Source organism: Marmota marmota, unplaced genomic scaffold (genome assembly GCF_001458135.2).
Source record: "Marmota marmota marmota unplaced genomic scaffold, marMar, whole genome shotgun sequence".
In the NCBI taxonomy this organism is placed as follows: Eukaryota; Metazoa; Chordata; class Mammalia; order Rodentia; family Sciuridae; genus Marmota; species Marmota marmota.
This window is the reverse complement of record NW_025999905.1, coordinates 13,950,951-13,973,271: the sequence shown is the minus strand read 5'-3', so window position 1 is coordinate 13,973,271 and position 22,321 is coordinate 13,950,951. Positions and strand designations below refer to the sequence as shown.

Sequence of the window (22,321 nt, the reverse complement as noted above, 5' to 3'; positions counted from 1 at the left end):
GACAGTAATTGTGTAGAGATGTTTGTTGTCCAGCTTGAGATACACAGGACTTAAGTGAGGGTTGTGTGAAAAGAGTTGACTACCACGAGTCATGGAATTAATTTATAATTGGAACCCTTTCAAAAACACATTTCCCGTGTGTGTCAAATCTTGTCAGTAATAAGAAATGGGGATGGCTGTTGAAAACCTTTTGTTGGCATTGAATCTGTACTTCAGAAATGTGGCTGAGAGTGGAGGGAGAAAGTGCTTTTCCAAGAGAAAGGAAAGTCCTGTTGTCTGAAGTTGGAACAGTGCTCATTTTTACCTTCATATCAAGGCTTTATTTGTACTGACGACTTCTGTGCTGTATTAAGTACACATTTGTAACAAGAAACATGGGTACACACTTGTGCTAATTAACTCCTGGAGCTTCATGCTCATGGTTAGGGTTCTAGCACTGCCATTTACAAACCTCACTGAAGTGAAGAAGTAGTTTTGACAAGTACTAAATCTCCACGTGGCAACAGGCATTGCAATCAGGCAATGTTAGGCCTTGTAAAGAACTATCAGCCTGGAGGCTTTAGTTATTATAGTTTAGTTGGATTTGGAGATAACCATTTGCAACCAAATTTGGAATTCCAGAATCCATCAAATACAGTTTTTTAATTTCTTTCCTTCCTTTTTTTTTGGTTGTTGAATCCAGGGGCACTTGACCTCTGAGCTACATTCCCAGTCTTTATTTTATTATTATTTGAAATTCTGTGACAGACTAAGTTGCCCAGGCTGGCCTCAAACTTTCAATCCTTCAGCCTCTGCCTCCCGAGTTTGGGATTACAGGCATGCACAGCCACACCCAGATTTGTTTTTGTTTTTTAATTATGGTTTAAAAAAAACATAAAATTTAACATTTTAACCATTTTTTCAGTGTACAGTTCAGTACCATTAAGTACATTTACATTGTCGGGTACCCTTTCTCTAAAATCATAGGTTTAAAGCCAGATGGGTATAAAAACTTTGTTATAAGTATGCCTAGGATTTTAATAATAGTACAGTGTTCTAAGTTTTCCCATTACAAGGGTCTTCTAACTCATGACTTTTAAATATGTTATAGATATAGAAAGAAATCCTTGGTAACCTGTTCATTGTGGCCCCCTTTCTGAATGTATTTTTTTTTTTCCTGGAAAGTTCTTGGTCAGCTGAATATTTCCTGGAACTATTTTTGTTTCAAGGAACTCACATAATATCAAACTCAAAAGGGTGCAGACATACAAGCTTCTATAGGCTTTCTGCCCTGGAGAGGGGCATATCTCTTAGAAGAAAAAGGGACTCAATCATTCAGCTTTTATCTTCCATATATGAGTTTTAAAATAGTTTCCACTCTAGCTTAGGAACTGCTTAAACACAACTGCCCTGGTGATTTGATCTTATCCCCAGTGAAAGATTTGTGTGGGAAAGTAGTTAATTGCACATGTATTTCAGGGATGATGATGATCATCATCTCCTCCTCCTCCTCTTCTTCCTCCTCCTCCTCTTCCTCCTCCTCTTCCTCCTCTTCCTCCTCCTCTTCCTCCTCTTCCTCCTCCTCTTCCTCCTCCCCCCTTTTTTTTTAGAACCAGGGATTGAACTCAGGGCCGCTTGACCACTGAGCCACATCCCCAGCCCTATTTTATATTTTATTTAGAGAAAGGTTCTCACTGAGTTGCTTCGCACCTCCATTTTGTTGAGGCTGGCTTTGAACTCAAAATCCTCCTGCCTCAGCCTCCCAAGCCGATGGGATTACAGGAGTGTACTACCACACCTGGCTGTATTTCAAGGATCTTTAAAAACCTCTTACCTCCCATGGGTTGCTAACTTTGTCAGTCTGCATGTTATAACTTCGGCACACTGACTTGTATCCTACTGGAGGTTTGGCATGCAGGAACCAGGAAGGAATATGATGGACAGTGTAGACTGTGAAGGAGGGAACAAGTGTAAATTCTTGCTCATGGTCATAATGAAGCCAGTGTCTTATATGTAAGGATCACAATTAATTAAAATATTGATGTGTAGTTTGCATATCCAAGAGTGAGTAGTCAATGCAGTACCTGTACTCTGCAGCAGAGGGGGGGTTTAGAGTCTACCAGCAATATATTGATTGTGTGCCTTCAGGTAATGTATTAAATATAGCTGTCAATCATGATTCATTGCATATCTTACACTCATCCTTTTCAAGCTGAGGTAGAACTTGGTTTGCACAAACAATTAAATTCAGCTACTGGGAACCCAGACAGTGAAATTATTGATATTTGTCTTTGAGGTATTTCTTCCTGAATTGTTTTGTTTAGATGTTGTCAAAACTGACTGTTTACAGGTCAATAGCAGGAGAAAGTCATCCGAAATGCTTTAGCAAATTGGTCACAGAGCAGACACTGAGGTTATTAGAACAGGAATTTTGGACAGAGCTCAATTTGTATCCAGGACGGGCCCCTTGGAAATAGAGGGACTGCCCCATATCTTCCCGCTCTGCTGTTTCTGTTGGATTTTCTCCACATTTCTTTTCCTTCTTGGAGGGATCCCTTCATGTTCCATGTTCTCCTTTATACTCAGGTCTCATTGGGGGCAGGCAGAGTGACTAAATGGGCTCCATTGAGCAGAAGGAACATGAATAGACTCATCCTCCCCAGCAGCAGCTTTAACCTTGTCCTGCTTGGAGTTGTCTCTCTCTTTCCCATCCATGAATACATTCAGAGTTCACTTAAGTTCAGATTTCTTTCTGACTGTAGACATGGTCTTAATCTTTTATGTATGAAGAGTAGCCATTTTCATTGTAAATATTTCTTCATAGGGATGGGGGTGGGATGGTGGTGAGAGTGGCGATTTTATGTTGTTTTATAGCTTTTTTTTTTTTTTTGGTACCGGGGATTGAACCCAGGGATGTTTAATCACTGAGCCACATCCCCAACCCTTTTCATATTTTATTTAGAGACAAGGTCTTGCTAAATTGCTTAGGACCTCACTAAATTGTTGAGGCTGGCTTTGCACTCATGATCCTTCTGCCTCAGCCTTTTGAGCCATTGAGATTACAGGCGTGTACCACTGTGCCTGGCTGTTTTATAGCTTTTATTCTTAGTTATAAGGGTAAATATATTTGTTATAAAAATCTACCTAGGAGCCGAGTACATAAAGCCCATTATGTTATCATTTTTGGTATATATTCTTTTCTATTTAGTTTGTTTTGTTTCTTAGATGAGTTCTCATCTCACTTTTGTTGCCTAAACTAGTCTCAAACTCCTGGGTTCAGGTGATCCTGCCTGAACTATAGTTGATTTTATGCTGTGTCTTCAGTTTTACTTTTATTTTTTACTTTTCACCGGAATAATTTAATGTGTCACAGCTCACTAAAGCATGTGTAATAGCTGCATGTTTTATCCTGTACCGAGGTGAAGGTGGAGGAAGGGATGAGGCTTGGGAGTGAGGGAATGGAGGGAGCATATTGTTTTGGAGGAACCGCAGGTTATAAAACCCTTTGAGTAGCAAACATACCCCAGCAAGAGGTCTCTTCATGCCTCTTGTGTTGGCTGAGTCCTTGGTCTTCTGCTTTTGGAATGTAGGGTACCATAATAACTTTAGGTCTTCCATCTGGAGACAGAGAATCCATCAGGTTAGCATATTTGAAAGGGGCCCCTTTTTAAAAACAGGGTTGTGACTTACTCTAGCTGGGCTAAATTAAGTTAGGAAAGAAATTATGTTTGTTATTTCATTTTATTCAGATAGAAAGCAGGAATACAGTTGCAGGTGTTCACAGTGAAGCTTAATTATTCAGAATTCTAAAATGGGATGCCTTATTCTGAGGTATCTCTTACAGTTATCTTTTAAAAATATTTTTAATTGTCAGACTTTATTTGTTTATATGTGGTGCTAAGAATAGAACCCAGTGCTTCACATATGCTAGGCAAGCACTCTACTGAGCCACAAACCCAGCCTACAGTTACTCTTAAAGAGAAGGAATGAATACAAAAATCTTTGAGCTGCTTTCGGGTCATTTACTGGAATATATGTAAACTGGAATCAGAATGTCGCTTTCTTCTTAGATGGTGAAAGAAAATAGAAGAGGTAAAATGTGTCCAGAAAGTTGGAGGTAATCACAGGTGGCTTCAGACTGAGGATTTGGTAACTCTGGTTTTGAACTCTTTACCATTTTTCCTTTTGGTTGCAGAGTGACCTGCTTTGGGAACCTGGTTTTTCTTTATTTCTTCAACCAAGAAAGTAGGAGGCAACTTCATATCTAAACCTGACTAATATATATACTGACAAGTCATTGGTAAACAGGCCAGTGGAAGAGGTTTGGAGGAGTAAAATATTTTGCAATTGTCAAATGCAAATGATTAAACATTGAAACAGCCTTGTAATTTACTGTTTTCTATTAGCAGCAGTAAATGAGCTTTCAGATGGTAATGGGTGTTTAGCTAAATAATTAAATAAATACATTTTATAGATTCCTGGGTCAGATGTGTTTGAGAAATGCTGAAAAATAGGTCTATTTGTCTTAACTTTTAACATGACTATGTGCATTTTTTATCCTTAAGAAGGGAAAATAGAATAAGCAACATCTTCAAGATTCTCTTTGCCTATATAATCCTTTTCAGGAGGACCTTTATGGATATCTTGAGGGATATTTGATTTTTGGGGTGGAGCCTGGAATTTGTGTGGTCCAAAGGCCTGCGGGTGAGTCTGATGCTGCTGATCCACAGACCACACTCAGGAAGGTAGTAGGTGACTGTGGATTACTGCCACCTGGAGATTAGCTGAGATGAGCTCCAGGAAGGTGTTAGGTGGCTTTATTCACATTCCAGGAGTCTTAAGGGAGGTTCCTAATGAGCAGGGAGAACAGAATGGCAGTTGGTGATGTCTGCTACCCTGGCAGGGGAATTTTCAGAGGGGACCAGAAATCCCCTTGAATTCCAGGATATCCACGCACTACGGTGACCTGCAGAGTATGGGCTGCAGAGACCACTGTGATGTTTGCTGGCCCTGTACTAAGTCTTTGTACCAGAGTAGAGAGTTGCAGGGAGGAGGAGGGGGAAATGATTTGACAAAAGCCTCTGTGATGACTTATTAGGACAAAAAATAAAGGATGTCCAGACAGGTTAGAAGAAATAATACAGTGAGTAGATGAGAAAGAAGGTGATTTGGTGGAGGCAGAAGGAAATGTAAACCAACATCAAGGAGCTAGGAAGGGTTAGTATAAACAGATGGCCTCTGACTCACTATTGTTCAGCTTTAGATTTTCTTGACTTTATGATGTTTCAAAAGTAATATGCATTCAGTAGAAACCATACTTTTTTAGATTTGAATCTTTTTCTGGGCCAGCTTTATGTGGTACAATGTTCTCTCGAGATGCTGGGCAGCTGCAGTTAACAGCAGCTCTCAGTTCACCAAGCAATCAGGAAGGGAAGCAACCAGGAGTATAGAGCATACTGTGTTGCCAAGCTAGGATGTTCGGGAGGTTAGGTGTATCAGATGTATTTTCAACTTAGGATGAGCTAAGCATGACATAACCCTATCATAAGTCAAGGAGCAGCCACAGTCAGGGCAAGAAAGTTGTCAGCATCAAAGCAGTACAATACCCACCAGGCTCTTTCCATTATAGAGAAGGGGCCTCTGCAGAAAGGACCATATTTATGAATCCAGAACTTTGTGGAATCTGATTTCAGCAAATAAAGAGAAGTGATAGTTGTCATAGCGGGAAACATTAAACATAGCTGAATACAGCACAAGATGGGAATGAAATTTCAATTCTCTAGTATTGCTGCTCAAATGTATTAGAAAAGTAGAAGGAAGTGAAAGAGACCAACGTGGCTATATAGTAAACTTTTGTAGAAACTTAGAATTTAAGAGCATATGCAGGGGTTGGGGATATAGCTCAGTTGGTAGAGTGCTTGCCTTGCATGTACAAGGCCTTGGGTTTAATCCCCAGTACTATAAAAAAAAAGACAGAAAAAAAGGAAGGAAGGAAGGAAGGAAGGAAGGAAGGAGGAGGAGGAGGAGAAGGAGAAGAAGAAGAAGAAATAATAATAATAATAATAATAATAATAATAATAATAATAATGCAAGCATGAAGAACGAGGGTCATGTGACCCAGAATAAGGTTTCACAAGCCTGCAAGTCTTAAGTGCCTGCTAACTGGGGTCTTGTGAAATAAGTGAAGAACAACAAAGCTAACAATTTTATCTGTGATTAGCACAAAAAGAAAGAAGGCATAAGCCTCCTTCTTGTGGCAGAGTTAGATGTTAACCAATGAGAGACACTAGCCTTATCTTTGTCAAGAGGATAATTTTTTAAAACAACAGTTGCACCAGATAGAAATAAAGTTCCTACCATTGATATAATCTCAAGGGAACTAGAAAAAATGAACTTCCATGATACCAAGGGTTTGCATGTGGGATTATAACAAACCTGTTATATTCTAAATGCTGTTAAGATTATTCACAGAATTACGGAGGATTGGTGTCATAACCCTAGAAGAGTGGGTGTTGTGAATTTTTAAAGTTGTATATATGAAGTGGTAGACTGGTAGTTTAATTTTGAGCATCTTGAATTCTAAAATGAATTCTTAAGTGAAATACTCAAGAGCCTGGGGAAGATACATAACCAGGAGTGGCTATAGATTTGGAATGAATTACAGAGTTTTCACTTGTCAGCCTCCAGGTAAAACTTTTGTTTGTATCACAATTGACTGCATCTAGAATTATAAACAGTGATGGTGGCAAGCTACCATTGACAGAAATTCATAGCAATTCTGTACCCAATTGGGAAAGTGCCTTGACCCTAAGCACCTTAATAACAAATTAGCTTTTGTTTCCAAGTTAGCCCTTCCAGACTCCCAAGTAAGGGAAATTGGACCTAATCTCATGGGTCAAGTGTGTGGATGAAATAACCCATGTTCAAGAGATGCTTGATGTAAAAGCCCTGGGGAGGTTGTAATTTTCTTTTGCACACATCCTGTTTTCCCTTCTGACCAGGAGAAGCCTTGGGTGAAAAGATTCTATCTTAGTATACAGAGAATTCTGAAAGTGTTCCATGAGCCTATCTTTGTAGCATGACACTCTGCCATGTCCTAGGGATGTGGTTGAAAAACAGGATCCTCTCCTCTGAGAAGCTTAGGAGATAGTAAGGGAGACCCACATTCCTGTATCTGCTCATGGCAAAGTTTGTGGAATACTGCACCACAACGTGAGTTAACATGGCGCTGAGCACTCACCTTGCAGGTTCCGTTCTGAGCTCTTTTACTTAATTTTAAGTTAGTGATTCTCAAGGTGTACTTCCAGGACTCACAGCATTAGCATTCTTTAGGAACTTGTTAGAAATGCAGATTCTCAGTCTGTACCCCAGATCTACTAAATGCAAAACTTTGTATAGGGGCCCAGCAGTCTCTCTAATAAACCCTCTAGGAGATTTAGATGATGCATGCTTAATTTTGGGAATTACTGTCTTAAGTAATTTATTCTTTATAATATTATGAACCGTTTTTATCTCATCCACTAAAGAGACAAAAACAGAGGCATAAAGAAGTTAACTTGTCCAAGAACACAACTTTTTAAAGAGGTACAGATGGGCTTTGAATCCCAGCAATGTGAACCCAGAGTTCTATTCTTAACCACCATGCAAGACTGCCTTCCGGAAGGTGCAATGCACAGAGGAAGGGGCTGTAGACTCCGGAAGGTGAGCAGAGCTAAGGAAAATCTGAACAGAGATAAGGAGGGTATTTATGAGAGCTGATTTCCCCTTCTTTACAAACACTTAATGAGCATTAACTATATGAAGCACATCATGTTAGACACTGTGGACATTTGAGTGAAACACAGACACTGTCTTTTTAAGATTTTTATAATGAATCAGGAAATTCAAATATAAATATCTAGAATAGAAAGTACTTTGGAAACACATAAATGAATTCTAAAGGGCAATTTGAGCATATATGAATGCATTTCAACAAACTATATGAAAATTTAAATGTATTCAAGAAAGTCACTCCAGGCAAAGAAAATATTGTGCAAGATTCAGATGTTTGAAACAACATATTATACTCTTGGATCTACTAGTATTTTTGTATATTTGGCCCTTAGCGTTAGTTTTTTGTAGTTTGACTTGTCTAGATTGTGGAGAAGTTGGAAGTTCCTGGTTTAAAAAGAGTTGTTTCACAGCTCCTTTTTCATTTATTTTTTAATAACCATGCTATTGAGTTATCACTGACATTCAAAAAGCTCTACCTAACCTGATGAATTTGAAAACGAGAATATACCATGAATCAGTCACTATAATCTATGCTACGAACCCACTGATCACCTCCAAAAGCTTCCTCCCATCTTCTTTATTACTTTTGGTGATAACATAAGACCCACTTATTCTCTTAGCAAAATTTTAAGCATAAGATGTAGCATTGTGAACTGTAGGTTCTATGCTGTACAGAACATCACTAGGACTTACTTATTTTGTGTAACAGAAACTTGGTATCTTGGTATGCAGAGAATTCTGAAAGTGTTCCATAGGCCTATCTCTGTGACATAACACTCTGCCATGTCCCAGGGATGTGTGTGAAAAAGAGGGGTCTCTCCTTTGAGACACTTACAAGCTTGTAATAGATACCCACATGTCTGTTTCTGCTCATGGCAAAATTTGCTGAGTACTGCACATGAATGTGAGTTAACATGCACCAAGCACTCACCTTTCAGGTACGGCTCTGTTTTACTTAATTTTAAATTAGTATCATTTGACTAGTACTTTCTCTCACTTTTTGTTTTGATCTTAGGTCAAAACAGTTTTTTGGCTGCTATTTCTTTTATGGAACATAGTGAAGATGGAAATGGCCTTAAACAAGTAGTAGAAGAAAGAATCTTAAATTGCAGAGGTGATTTTGGTGAGACAGTCAAATGCTACAGTATGTTGCTGGGAAGAGTATAGAGCTTGTCCTGCTCTGTGAATTCCATCTAGATCAGGGTTGGTGAAGTTTTTTTGTAAAGGGTCAGATAGTGAGTACTTTGGGCTTTGCTGCCTACTACTTAATTCTGCTGCCATAGTAGGAAGCGGCCAGAATGGATATGTAAACAGATGACACCCCATATTCCAATAAAACTTTATTTATAAAAATAGGTGGCAACTGGGTTAGGTTCATGGACCCCTAGTCTGAATTCTTAGCTCTCTTACATAGTTCAGATGAAATAGGCTCTCGAATGGGCCAAGTCACCCCAGAAGGACCTTTCTAGTGCTGTTTGTGTACCTGAGTTGAGTAATTGAGAAATAAACAGTAGAACTAGATTTCTTAATTTCTTACTTCCACTATAAGACTACTTATCACACTGTTTTGTGCCTTTCAAAATTTTACGTAGTTTGACAAGGAATTTCTAAGAGACTAATTTGTTTCCAGCTACCAAGGAAGGAAAGAAAAATGGCTATTCCAATATTTCTGTTTTTCTTTTTATTTTCTTTCTTTTTATTTTCTTTCCTTCTTTTTTTTTATTTTCTTTCTTTCTTTCTTTGTGTATCTGAGTTGAGTAATTGAGAAATAAACAGTAGAACTAGATTTATTTCTTTCCTTTCTTTCTTTCTCTCTTCCTTTCTTTATTTCTTTCTCTCTTTCTTCCTTTCTCTCTCCTTCCTTCCTTCCTTCCTTCCTTCCTTCCTTCCTTCTTTCTTCCTTCCTTTCTTCCTCCCTTCCTCCCTTCCTTTCTTCCTTTCTTCCTTTCGTGCTGGGGATCAAACCCAGGACCTAACACATACCACTGAGATATACCCCACAGTCAATTATTATTATTATTATTATTTGAGACAGGGTCTCTCGCTAGATTGCTGAGCCTAGCCTCAAACTTGTGATCCTCCTGCCTCAGCCTCCCTAGTTGCTGGGACTATAGGCATGCACCAACATGCCTGGCAATTCAGGTTTCTCTTTCTGACATATGAGTAATTTAGGAAATGAAAAGAGTACTTTTTTTTTAAGCTATTGAAGACCTCACAAAACAACTTGTGATTTTCACTATGAAGAAATAGTTATATTCATGTGACTTTTAAAGCAAGCACATGTTATTCAGCATGTAGCTGTCTATAGGCACATTCTATGCATGACCACTTAAAGGGTTGATGGAGGCCGGATACAGGTGACAGTGGGCTTAGCACATTTTTGAGATGTATATGCTTTACCACTTGGCCTGAGAATTCAGGGATCACTAGACTTGGTGCCATTGGAAAATGTCACCACTGGACCATTAGCTCCTGCCACACATCATAGAAGGGCCTAGACTTACAGAAGGCATAAATCCCACTGGGGTTTGAGACTGGTTGAGGAAAGATGGCAAGGAACCACAGATGGAGCCAGGAGGTTTTCTACTTAAGTGGCTGTAGGGTTTGGAGAATGAGATTAATCATTGAAAGGCTCAGGCTTGGATGGGCTTTATGTTTCACTTGTGTGGGTTGAAGGAGGGCAGCGTGCAGAAATGTAGAGAACTACACAGGGCAGAGGTGGTGGCAAGGGTGTGGTGCAGAGATAAGAAGGCACATGGCTTCAGAGGACTTGCTTCTCTAGAGGACCTGCGAGTTCCTACGAGAAAAGTGCAGTTAGGGACTGGGTGGACAGGTTGGTGAGGGTTCTGACTGCTAGGGCGAAGACTTGAACAGTGAGTGGCTGGGAGCACTGGGTTGGGGGAAGCTGTTTTATTATTATTATTTGTTTAATTTTTTAAAAATAAGGTGAGTGGCATACGCCTGTAATTCCAGAAGCTTGGGAGTCTGAGACAGGAGGATCACAAGTTTAAAGCCAACCTCAGCAACTTAGTGAGGCCCTAAGCCTCATCAAGACCCTGTCTCTAAATAAAATACAAGAAAGGACTGGGGATGTGGCTCCATGGTAAAGCCCCCTGGGTTCAATCCCTGGAAGAAGGAGAAGGAGAAGGAGAAGGAGAAGGAGAAGGAGAAGGAGAAGGAGATATGCCTGGTGTGAGGGCTCACGCCTATAATCCCAGCAACTCAGAAGGCTGAGGCAGGAGGATTGTGAGTTCAGACCCAGAGGCAGGGATTGTGAGTTCAAAGCCAGCCTCAGCAGATTAGTGAGGCACTTAGCAAATCAGCAAGACCCTGTCTCTAAATAAAATATAAAAAAAGAGCTGGGTATGTGGCTCAGTGGTTGAGCACCCCTGAGTTCACCCTCCAGTATGAAAAAAAAATAAATAAGGTGATATGAAAAGAGAGGTTTTAGGGAGACTAATCTGATTTGTGTGAAGGTTCTGGAGGCCAAAGCAGATAAGAAAGCTAGTAGAGGTGTTCCCTGGTGTAGCCTGAGGAAATCATGTTGAGGGCATACAGCATCTAGCAAAGACATAAATGCTGTATTTGGGAATGATATTTGAATGTTTTCCTGAGTCTGCACTTGGAGGGGTGAAAGAGACCATTACTTAAACAACAACAACAATAAACCCTTGACTATTTAAAAAAAATTTAGCCTTAAAGGTTGCAAAAATAGTGCCAAGAGAGTTCCCTCGGAACCATCCTCAGTTGCTCCTAATGCTAACATTTTTACACAACCCCATGTGTACAGTTCTCAAAACCAGCATTGATCTATATTCTAAAATTCAGACTTGTTCCAGTTGTCCTACTAAGTTCCTTGTCCTAGTCCAGGGTCACTCAGTGCTTTGGCTGGCAGTGTTGTTCGATCTCCAATCTGGGATACTTCTTCAATTTCTCTTGGCCTCTCCAAAAGTAAACGATTTTAGCAGAGTTCAGACTAGTTATTTTAAAGAATGTCTCTTATTTCGGAGCTGCCAGGCATTTTCTTATGAAAATTTCAGATATGTATTTTGACAAATATACCATTAAAATTGCCAATCTCGGTTCTTGACATCAGGAGATAGATGATATCATCATGTCACCTGATAGACGATGGTTTTTATCACTTTGTTAAGGTGGAATCTGCTAAGCTCCACTGTTAAGTGACTATGTTCTCCTCTGTACTTACTAAGTATCTTGAGGAGAGATACTTTGACACTGTGCAAATATCCTATATCTCATTTAAGCATGCATTGATGATTCTTGTCTCAGCATTTATTTTTGTGGTATTTCCTCAATGGTGCTTTTGTTTTCCTCTTTTTATTGCATTTAGTAAGTAGAACTATTCTGTGAGGAAAGGCTGTCTTTTCTCCTCCACTCCCATTTGTTTATTCTATTACTTCTTTACATCAGTATAGATTCATGGATAGATTATTCTATAAGTTGTAATTCAATACCTTCACTATTTATTTTGCTCCTCAGAGTGTCCCAGATCTGAACAGTGGGAGCTACTTCAGATTGGCTGCTGTGGGAAGGGTCCAGGTATGATGAGGTCGGTTCATGTTATGAAAATAGGAAATTCAGTGACAAGTGGGGGTAAACTTTCTGATTTAAATATTTTCTTCCCTAAACTTTTAGTTAATAGATTCCTAAATTTTAAAGGGTTTTCTGTGATTACATTAACCAGGGAAGCCCACCCTAGTAGGCAAAATTATTCTCTTGTTTATAAAGATAGCCCTCCAAAATAATTTCCCAAGGACTGAATAAAGTCAAATCGATGAAGCTTTGGGATTTGTTTTCATTGTACCTAGATTATATATTTTCCCCAAAAGCTTTGGGTTCTTGCTGACTTATCTTCCTAGGCAGGCAAGATTGTGAAATTTTTCTAACTATCCCCAGAACTCACTTTGCTTTTTCTACTGTAGCTTTTAAGTAGGGAAACATGTTTATACTAGAATGTAGCCTTTAATACTGGGAAGTCAAAGTTGAGTTTAATGCTGGGATGCTATTAAAAAGGCATACCTTTCAGAAGGTACACAGGTACTATGCTCTGATGGCAGCCGTGAAGATACTTTGGCTTAGGGCTATGTCTAGGATGGGCTGTATGGAAACACATACCACATGAGCAGGTGAAGGGCGATAATTGCCTAACAGTGGCTCTTTGTTTTGCACAAGTCACTTGGAGGCTTTGCCACAGATATCAGAGCTGTTGGCAAATGACTCTCGCCCCCCTTCCTTCAGCAGGTCGTGCATAGGAGAGGAGTGCCCCAAGCCCCATGGCTGAAACGGGTGAGGAGAGGATCCAGCTGCCATTCTCAATCACTTATTTTTATGGCTTTTACTCAAACCTGGCTGCACATTAGAGCCACGTGGGGAACTCCCAGAAGAAAGAGATTCTCATTCAGTATGCCTGGGATGGGATACTGAAATGGTATCTGTTTTGTTTTTCTTCAGTTGCCTGAAGAAAATGTAAATAGGTGGTCTTATTTACATCTAGGATTGAGAACCACTGGATCTTGAAGAGACTATTTGTGACTTCTTAATGTAATTAGATACTCTTAGTATAACTAAGTAGGCTTGAATTGCAAACTGGGCAAAATTTTTAACCTCTTTTAAGTCTACTTTTGTCATCTTCAAAATAAATTAATAGTACCTACCTTGTAGGTTTTCAAGGATTAAGTGATACAATACAGGTAAAATACTTAGTTTGGTCTCTGGCACATAGTAGGAACTCTAATACTATTATTTAGTAACATGTAGCATGTTATAACAGAGGGTGACTTTGGAATCAATTAAAATTTTGTCTCAGTCTTGGTTCTAAACTTTCCAGCTCTGGAGCCTTAAGTAAAACACATTATTTCTCTGACTCTCTGGCCTCTTACCTATAAAAATAGGAATATGTGTGTACAGTATAGGAGCGGTGCTTAAGATAAAGGAGGTACCCAGTGAGCCTTTCCTTTCTGTCACCTTCCTTTTGTTCTGCTTTCTTATCACATCACAGGGCAGTGGAAAAATGTAATTTCAAGAACATCATTGACTTTGGTGTGGCCATGCTATGTTGAGATGTTATTACAAATGGCCTTTTTGGCTATGACTGGCTATTGTCTTGGGCATGTCCCTTGGATCCCTCAGGAAACAGTTGTGGACCCAAATTGCAAACAGAGCTGACAGAAAGAGTTGTGTTCCCTGCCCTTCTGCCTCAGCAGCTGTCTCCTGTCTCCTGTTTTCCTTGCACTGAACTTGTGATGCCTGTGCAGACTGCCTGGGATTCTGTCCTTTTAATTTTAATCAAGCTTTCGTTGAGATGCAAGTTTATCCTGGGGCTTATGAAGGACCCACAGTCTCAGAAATCTTCTGGAGAGCTTAACAGATCACAACCTTTATTCTGTTCTATAATCTCTTAAACTTGTCATATTTATGAGTTACTTATAGAGGCTTTTTGTATTCCTAGGTTTCTAAGAAATTCAGTGTACTTATTCTACCATTCCATCCTCATATTCTACTTGACCACCCAGAATGGGGAAAGGGACAATGGCTGAAGGTGACAAAAAGCTGTGTCATGAGCCGAATTCTTGCATTATCAACAAATCTAGTAGTTCTTATTAGTTCATATTGCTAAGGCAGGTCATATTTCTGTGACTATTGAACTGTGACTGTTGAAGTCTTTCTCTTTTCATTTCTGTTCTTTGTCATCAAAGTAACTGGACTGCGGATAGTACTAAGGCATCCCCTTTAAGATCTGGTGAAACATGTTCAGCAAGATATTTCTAGCACCTCTGGAATGAATTCCATGTTTGGTTCAGACCCAGCTTCATGGACTATTATAGTTTAAATTGAAAAGGCACCGAACTAAAAAAAAATATGGTAATGTATTGTTGTTCATCAGTTATCCTTTTGAGTTACGCCATTATTTTGTTTTCTGGAAGTCCATTTTGTAATTGCAGTTTTCTAATAAATGTTCAAAATATGAAGTTTGCCTAGAATCATTTGGGGAACCATTCTCTGTGGTTCATTAAAATGGAAAGGAAGAAAAACAAATTAATAGTAAAATCCATTTTCGTTTGTGTTGTTCCTGTCCCTCTCTCTCTGAGGTGTAGTGTCTTTGGTGAGTTATCTAGATTACATAGCTCTAGCAGTTGGAGATGAGAGGAAAAGGAATTGTCACCTTGTCAGTGCCTCGTGTCTAAGAGATGCTGTGCTGAGGTCCTTTGAGAGGATGGTTGGCCTTGGCAGACCAGCCACCTGAGATTATAGAGCAAACTGATAGGAAAATCAGAACGAAGGAGGAGAATTCAATGGATTTTAAGCATTCTTTAAGTCCTGTATCTTCTGATAAAGGGGTTGTGTAAATGAGGGGTGGTTTAGCTGGTATAGTTGGCACACACTTGTAATCCCAGTGACTCGGGAGGCTGAGGCAAGAGGATCTCAAGTTCAAGGTCAGCTTAGACAACTTAGTGAGAACCTTTATCAAAATAAGAAATAGGTGGTGGAGTATGTAGCTCAGTGGTAGAGTGCACCTGGATTCAACCTCCAGTAGTGCATGCGCATGTGCATACAGATCCGTGCACACACACACATACACACACACAAAGGGTTGGTTTCTTTTTTGTTGTGTCTATTTCTGGAAGTTCTCACAGTGCTTAACAATGAGCTCAGTAGCTTCTTCATAAATATGAAATGAATGGAAGTAAATTACTACTGGAGCTTTGAAATGAAGCCCTGGAATGCTGAGGGGAGAAGGAAAATCAGGAGATTCAAAGGTAGGAGGAAAACAGCTTGAGTACTTGTGTATTCAGGGAAGGATATTAAGAGGGGTTTGCACTTTCTAGGGTGGTACTGTGACGTTCTCCGGGTAAATGCTTGAGAGTGGTCCTCCAGGTGAGTTAGAGCAGCAGCCAGTAGGCCCATAAAATTAACTAATAGTTCTTTTTTATTACCTAGTAAAAATGAGGTAATGGGTAAAATAATCCTCATGTTATTTTTTTTCTTCTCCTTACATCTTTGGTCCTTGCTATTTTTGATCAATACTGAAAACTTCATAAAATGGTTTCTTCAGAACTACAGAGTTATAAGAGTTATTTTAAAAAATGTTGAAGGGGTCAGTCAGTACTTTACTGAGATCCCCAAAGAGCCCTGTGGCTACCCTCCCCCCACCAGCTCAGTGGACAAATTTGAGAACTACTGGACTCAAGTGTTAATGAAACAGAGCTCACCTGAGACCAGTTAAGAGAGGGCTTCACAGGAGTTTCTGACAACAAGTCCAGGAATTGTGTCCTATAAAAGGTAGTTCTTATTATGTTGCTCTTGTCCATTCCCTGTGGGCTAGCAGCTGATCTAGCAGTGTTATCCATTCAGTATAGGAAGAATACCATTGCTTTATCTACTCACCTTACCAATCTTTTGAAACAAGGCATCCATGGGGGATGCTTCTGTTAAGTGGGATTGTGTGTCTGTAATACTAGTGTGGAGAAGGCCAGATTTAGGGTGGCAGCAGAGAGAAAGACAAATGGTTTATTTTCTTTTGTGAAAACGCCTCCGCCTAGTTTTATAGAACTTGTTTCTATCTAAAAATTTTCTCTTTAACTAGACCATGTGAAGGATTTGCTTTTTTGAGTTAATTCAGACAATTAGAAGAGTAATAAAGATTGTTATTTCCTGTCTGCTAGATTGATTTTTAAAATGCTTCTTGTTTAGGGGGAAGTAACTTATCACGATGATTTCATTTTCATATTATAAATCTGGTACATATGCAAGTTTTAAAAATAAATGAATATATTACATAGCTCAGATGATCTAAGGCCTAGGAAAGGCCAATTGGAAATGTGTAGTAAGTAGACCAGAACAGTGGGGATTATAACATTTATTTTCTATGATGCAAGTTGCACATCTTTAGCAGAGCATCAGTTGGCATTTCTGGATAAAGAGTCAATCATTTTATTTCAAGTTAATTAAAAGATAAGTAGTGTGGGAGTTATATGGAGTGGGCACAGGGCGGAATGGAAATTCTCTTTTTAGGCTAAAATTTGGTAGAAGGTTCAGATGGTGGCGTGGTATATTTTGTAAATTTAGCAAATTATTCTAAGAAGTGGAGGCGGCAGGCTAAAAACTCTGGGCTCTCAAAAGACAGCAAGCCTTGGAATAGAGGTATAAAGAGCTTTTAAACGTAGGCTGGAAGTTCAGTAAATGTTAGTTTCTCTGTTCTTTTCCCTGTACTGCAACAGGAAGTGATAATCGTTCTCCATTGTGCTCAGGCACATGTGGGTGATGGTGCTGCTTACAAGATTGTTGGGTAGGAGAAATTAGCTCACGCAATTCAAACCATTCAGCAAATACTTATTTAGTTGATATGGATATATGAATAGCTAAAATAAATGAATAGAAAAATAAGCATCTTGATGTTAGGTTGTGTGCTAGATGTTGTGAAAACCAAGCAATCAAGTTTCCAACACTCTTTCAAGGAGCTTATGGATTCCATGGAGTGAATGGTTGCACAATGCAGAGCACCTAGGGGCTACTGTGTGCATAAGAAAAAAACAAACTAAAACAAAGAGCTCCAGAGAAGAACAAAACCCTGTGGGAGGAGCTTCACTCAGGAGGCCATGCACACACCTGGACTTTGAAGTCATTGGGGTTCAGGGAAGCATCAAGGAAAATGGAAGTTTTTAACATGGAGAATGGTGTGACCCGAGGCAGGGATATGAGTGTCATGCTCTTCTGACAAGTAGATCTTACTCAATTGCAGAAGACTTATATGGAGATGGAGAGAGAACACTAGAAATGTCTGGGAAGCAGGCTGTGGTGGGGCCAGTGAGTGACCCAGGGTTCATTCCCACAAGCAATAAAGTACCTGCTTCTGAGTGGAAGGGATGGTTTTAGGAGATTTGCTTAGTTGAGGTTGGCAGGATGGCTTGAAGCGGGGTGACTAGAAGACAGAGAAATCCACTGGGAAGCTGATGTATCAGTTGAGGTGGACAGTGATGAGGGTTTGAGTGGGGGTGGTGAACATGGACATGAAAAGGAGAAACGGAATCCCAATCACATTAAGAATAAAGTGATGAGGACAGAATCCCAGACTTTCTATGTTGCTTTTGTTGGTTGTACTTCCTAGTTTGGGAGCTAGTCAAGTAGAATATCCTGAGGCCCTTTTGGTATGAATGTTGACCAGAAACACCAAGTCAGAATAAGGAGGCTAATCCCATATGGCCCCTGGCTTAGATTTAAACTCAATTTTTAGCAGGTATACCTCCCAGGCCTACCATTATTGCCTTTAGTACAAAGGTTTCCTTTATTCTAATTTTTCCTCTTGTTTTTCCTCTTAAAATAGACTCTGTCAAGAAGAATTTCCAATCCGTACCTTGAACATACTCCTCAGGTATGATTTTTCAGTTTTCTTTCTCTTACTGCATTTTCTGTAACAATGACTCACAAATTCTGGTGCAGAATTCTTCAGTTATTGCTGTTGCCTCTGCTGCTGACCTCATAGGGTTTTGCAAAGATTCTGCAATGATCACATTTTCTACCTACCAGGGATGACACAGGGAAAGTTTTTGAGATGCTCTGTTCATAGTGTCATGATGCAGGATGTTCACAGGATGGGTGTGGGTAATTCTTGTTTTCTATACCCTTTATATGGATGCATTATCGATGTGGCAGAGTAAATATGTAATATATTTTTCAATTTTTTATATTGATAGAAATGGCATATTTTGCAAATAGTGAGGAGTTTACACTGAAAACTATGTAAAATGTATGTGTATAGTTATCTACTGGAGGGATACATCCTGTATGCTCAGTGCTGAGAAAAGATAGGGACATCTTTTCTGTGTTGCATTAAAGAATTAGTTTACAAACATTTACATTCCCTAGGATACCAGGAGACTGAGTTTTCTGAGGGCTAGGATGTTTTCTACCTTGTTCCCCACTGTAACTGCAGCATCTAGAAAAGACCTGAAATTGGCAGCTGCTCAATCAATGTCTCTTGAATGACTGATTGAATGAAGCTTCTGTAATGTCGGGACAAGTCAAGTGTCAACTGACTCATACTTCTTCCTTGGTAATACTTTCTGTCATATGACTTGTTCCAAGTTTTGATTTTTTAAAAAAATATGTTAACATGTTAAAGCTAAATCATTTCTTGCCCTTTTCACTTTCTCATCAGGTTGCATTTTGGTGATAGTATTGGGATAATTAAAGAAGTATAAGGACAGGGTTAACATGTTCCGTGTCAAGTCTTTATCAAGAGATTATCAATTTATTTGCTTCAAGAGAAGACATAAATGTTTTATAGGTTCTAAAAGAGTTCACCAATAGGACTGGGGACATAGCCACATGGTAGATTGCTTGCCTAGTAGGCATGAGCCTGGGGTTCAATCCCCAGCACCACCACCAAAACAACAACAACAACAAAAAATTTACCAGTAAACATTTAAAAAGATGTAAGCTTGTACCTACCAACATTTACAAATTTTCATGAGTATTTATGTTATGCAGATAGCTCATTTTCATTTAGCCTCCTTTGCTTATGTGCTGCTATAGAGGAAGGTGCAATTAGAAAGGAAGAAGTTTTAAAAAGTAGGACCTAGACTTCTCCAGAGCTGAGAAGTAGCCTCCTTCATCTCTAAGAATCAGAGGCTCACATGAGGGAATTAAAAGATTAAAAAAGAAGCTAAATGAAATTTTTATCTGATAGATAGAATTGTGAAATACTATAGATGGAACCAAGATGCTTGGAATTAGCTGTGAGTTCAGCAGTTGAATATCACTTCAAAGCAAAGCAGCCTGCTGTCAAATTGTGTCATGGTTCAAGATGTTCACTGAATAAGGAAAAAAATTATTTTCTCATCTTCCAAGACCTTTATATGAATGCATTATCAATATGGTAGAGTTAGTGTATAAATATTCTTCAACTTGCTGCAGTGATAGAAACACTATATTTAAAAAATAGTAGGTGTAAAAAAGCTTTGTGTTTTAAAAGGAAATTATTTATAATTATATTTAGGAAAAGAACTTTTAGAATTTGGAAAATAGTTATTATAGCTTAATAGCATAAGTGGACCAGTAGCTGAAATAAAATAAGGTAATTATAGGTCTGTAGCTACATAGGCTAAAATGTGTCTCAAGCTTAGGGATTTGGTCATGATTTTTTATATATAGCATGCTATTGGGAGCTCACACATTGTCACGTTATTGTTCTACATTTACAATGAATGTTTGTCTTTTTCATTCAGATTTATGGAGAGAATTCTTCATGTGCAGGAAGAGCACTGAGAAATATTATTATCGTTCAGGCTGCTGACCTGGTGAAGGACAGAGTGAACCTTAAGGGGTTTTACAGGTAACACAGTTTCTTAACACCATATCAAAAACTTTCCTTCAGGGAGAAAAAAAATACCTCACAAAACAAAACAGCAACAACAAAAACCCAGCTTGTGTTAAATTGTGACCTTGATCATAGAGAGGTGGGTCATATCAGTACCAGCAGTGGAGGGGTTGCTGTGTTCTGTCTGTGGAGGATTCTGGTGATAACTTTTCTTTTGTTAAACTTAATCTTCTGTTTGTTTACCGTAAGGCTCTGGTTCTGAAGTTAGGGTACAGAATACCCAGCTACAAGTGTAGATTCAGTTGTGCTTCCTCTGAGATGTGGTATTTTATATTTTCTTGACTGTGTGTTGTCCTGAAAAATAATTAGAAATACAGGTCCCTTCTTCAAGGATTTAATTACGCCCCTGTGGGGATTCTTTGGCAGTCCGTGAGCAGAGAGAGAGCTGCCTCACCCTCCAGGTGAGAGTGAATTCCATAAAAGGTACTGTTCAAAGTGGGGAGAGGCAGATTGGTGGAACATGAGGCTTACCCACCCTGCTAGTGAGTAAGGGCAGAGATATATTCAAGTAAGCAAGTAGGTTCTTGGCCAAGTTTAGAGTAAAACTGGACCAATAGTGTGATTCCTTACAAAGTTTGGAGCACATGTTTGCAATTTACGGAAAGCCAAAAGTGGATTATCAGCTCTTTATTTTGCCAGGTGAAGATATGAAGCCATACCAAATGATAACAGAAGAAAATTATAAAAATAAAATAAATAGAAACTACTATCATTTATTATTACTCTTCTTTAAGAAATGACATTTTAATACCATAAAGAATAGGAACAGTACTCAGAATAAATGTGTACATAAAAAGGAGACGTATTCTCAGAATAAAGGATGTTCTTTTCAGTTAAATAAATTTAGCTTTATGAAAAATTCATATTTATAATATTCCTGTTTTTTCCACTGGCCACAGATGGGAAACATTTCATCATGGCCTGGATTCTGGGGATAGCAATACTTAGGCTATTGGAAGAAGAGGACTTTTTAAAATTGAGGCATAAATTATATACAATAAAATGCACAAGTCTTAAGTATGCATCTTGATAAGTTTTTTATTTATTGTATACTTATGTAATCATTATCTGTGTAACCACTGTGAAGATGTAGAGTATTTTCATGTCTTAGAAAGTTCCTTCAGGCCTTTAAACAGTTAGTAACTTTTCCTTGCAACCAACCATTTTTTTTTAATATAAAAAATTTGGCAGATTATGTATTCTTAGGAGCCATTAATTAAGAAAATACAAAGTGTGGGGAGGAACCACAATGAATTAACCCTTTAAGGTCCTGTATTAAATCACATAAGGCTTTATGTAAGTTTTGAAAAGATGCTATCGGCTAAACACGACCTGTTCTGTTTATGAACAATGCTTTTGCATATTTGGATTCATGAACATCTTGAAAAAGCTCCATTATGTCCTGTTCTTTTCATTTGAAATTCATAGCCCAAAGTGTGAGAATTACTAGTTCATAGCCCAGGCCACATCAACAGGACAGGAAACAAGAGGGGCTGTGGTAGTTGTACTACTTCATATAGAATCTATTTCTGTCTGTCTGTCTACCTGTCTTTCTCTGATTCATTTATTCAGTAGGTGATGGTATTAACTTTGGGCCCATCTGACTTGTTAAAAAAGCAAAATCATACCTGTGAGTCTTGGGATCTAGTTGTGAGTAAGCTCATAGGATTCCTTTCAGTTACTGCATAGGCTATGTGTAAGAGCTATCATTGTTCCTATTGTTATTTTCATTTGTTGAGGTCTCCATGGATGTAGATTGAAAAGGGAATTGGGAGATGTATGTTAATCAGGAAAAAGAGCCATCTACCCAAGTTAGAACAGTTAGAATTTAGTGAGAACAGAGCCTGGAGTGTGTGTTTTGCTATGACTGGAACAGAACGACTTTTCTTTTATAATCTAAAGACTGATTAATGTACTGAGTTTAAAGATGAAGTGCTAGTATGATTGCTTTGAGTGGATCATTTTCATTTGTCTGGTAGTAAATTGAAGTAAAGTGTTCTCCATGTACTATGTAAGAATCCACTTTCAAGACTTTGAAAAGTTTTCTATTCATTTCATACTGTAGGAGGAGTCCCACTGGCTTCTGAGACTTCATTTCCTTTGCATAAATAAGTCACTAAATACCACCATCCCACTTACATTTGAGGTTAGCATATGCATTACTGTTACTTA

At 38.8% G+C, this 22,321-nt stretch overlaps 1 protein-coding gene across 1 annotated transcript in view; it reads left to right on the top strand.

Moving 5' to 3' along the window:
* Window positions 1-22,321, top strand: part of Rapgef5 (Rap guanine nucleotide exchange factor 5) — a 236,419-nt gene that overhangs the window by 20,201 nt on the left and 193,897 nt on the right. Inside the window, 2 exon segments of the mRNA XM_015498139.2 lie at window positions 18,095-18,142; window positions 19,998-20,104. Of these exon segments, the coding sequence (XP_015353625.2) occupies window positions 18,095-18,142; window positions 19,998-20,104 (155 nt within the window).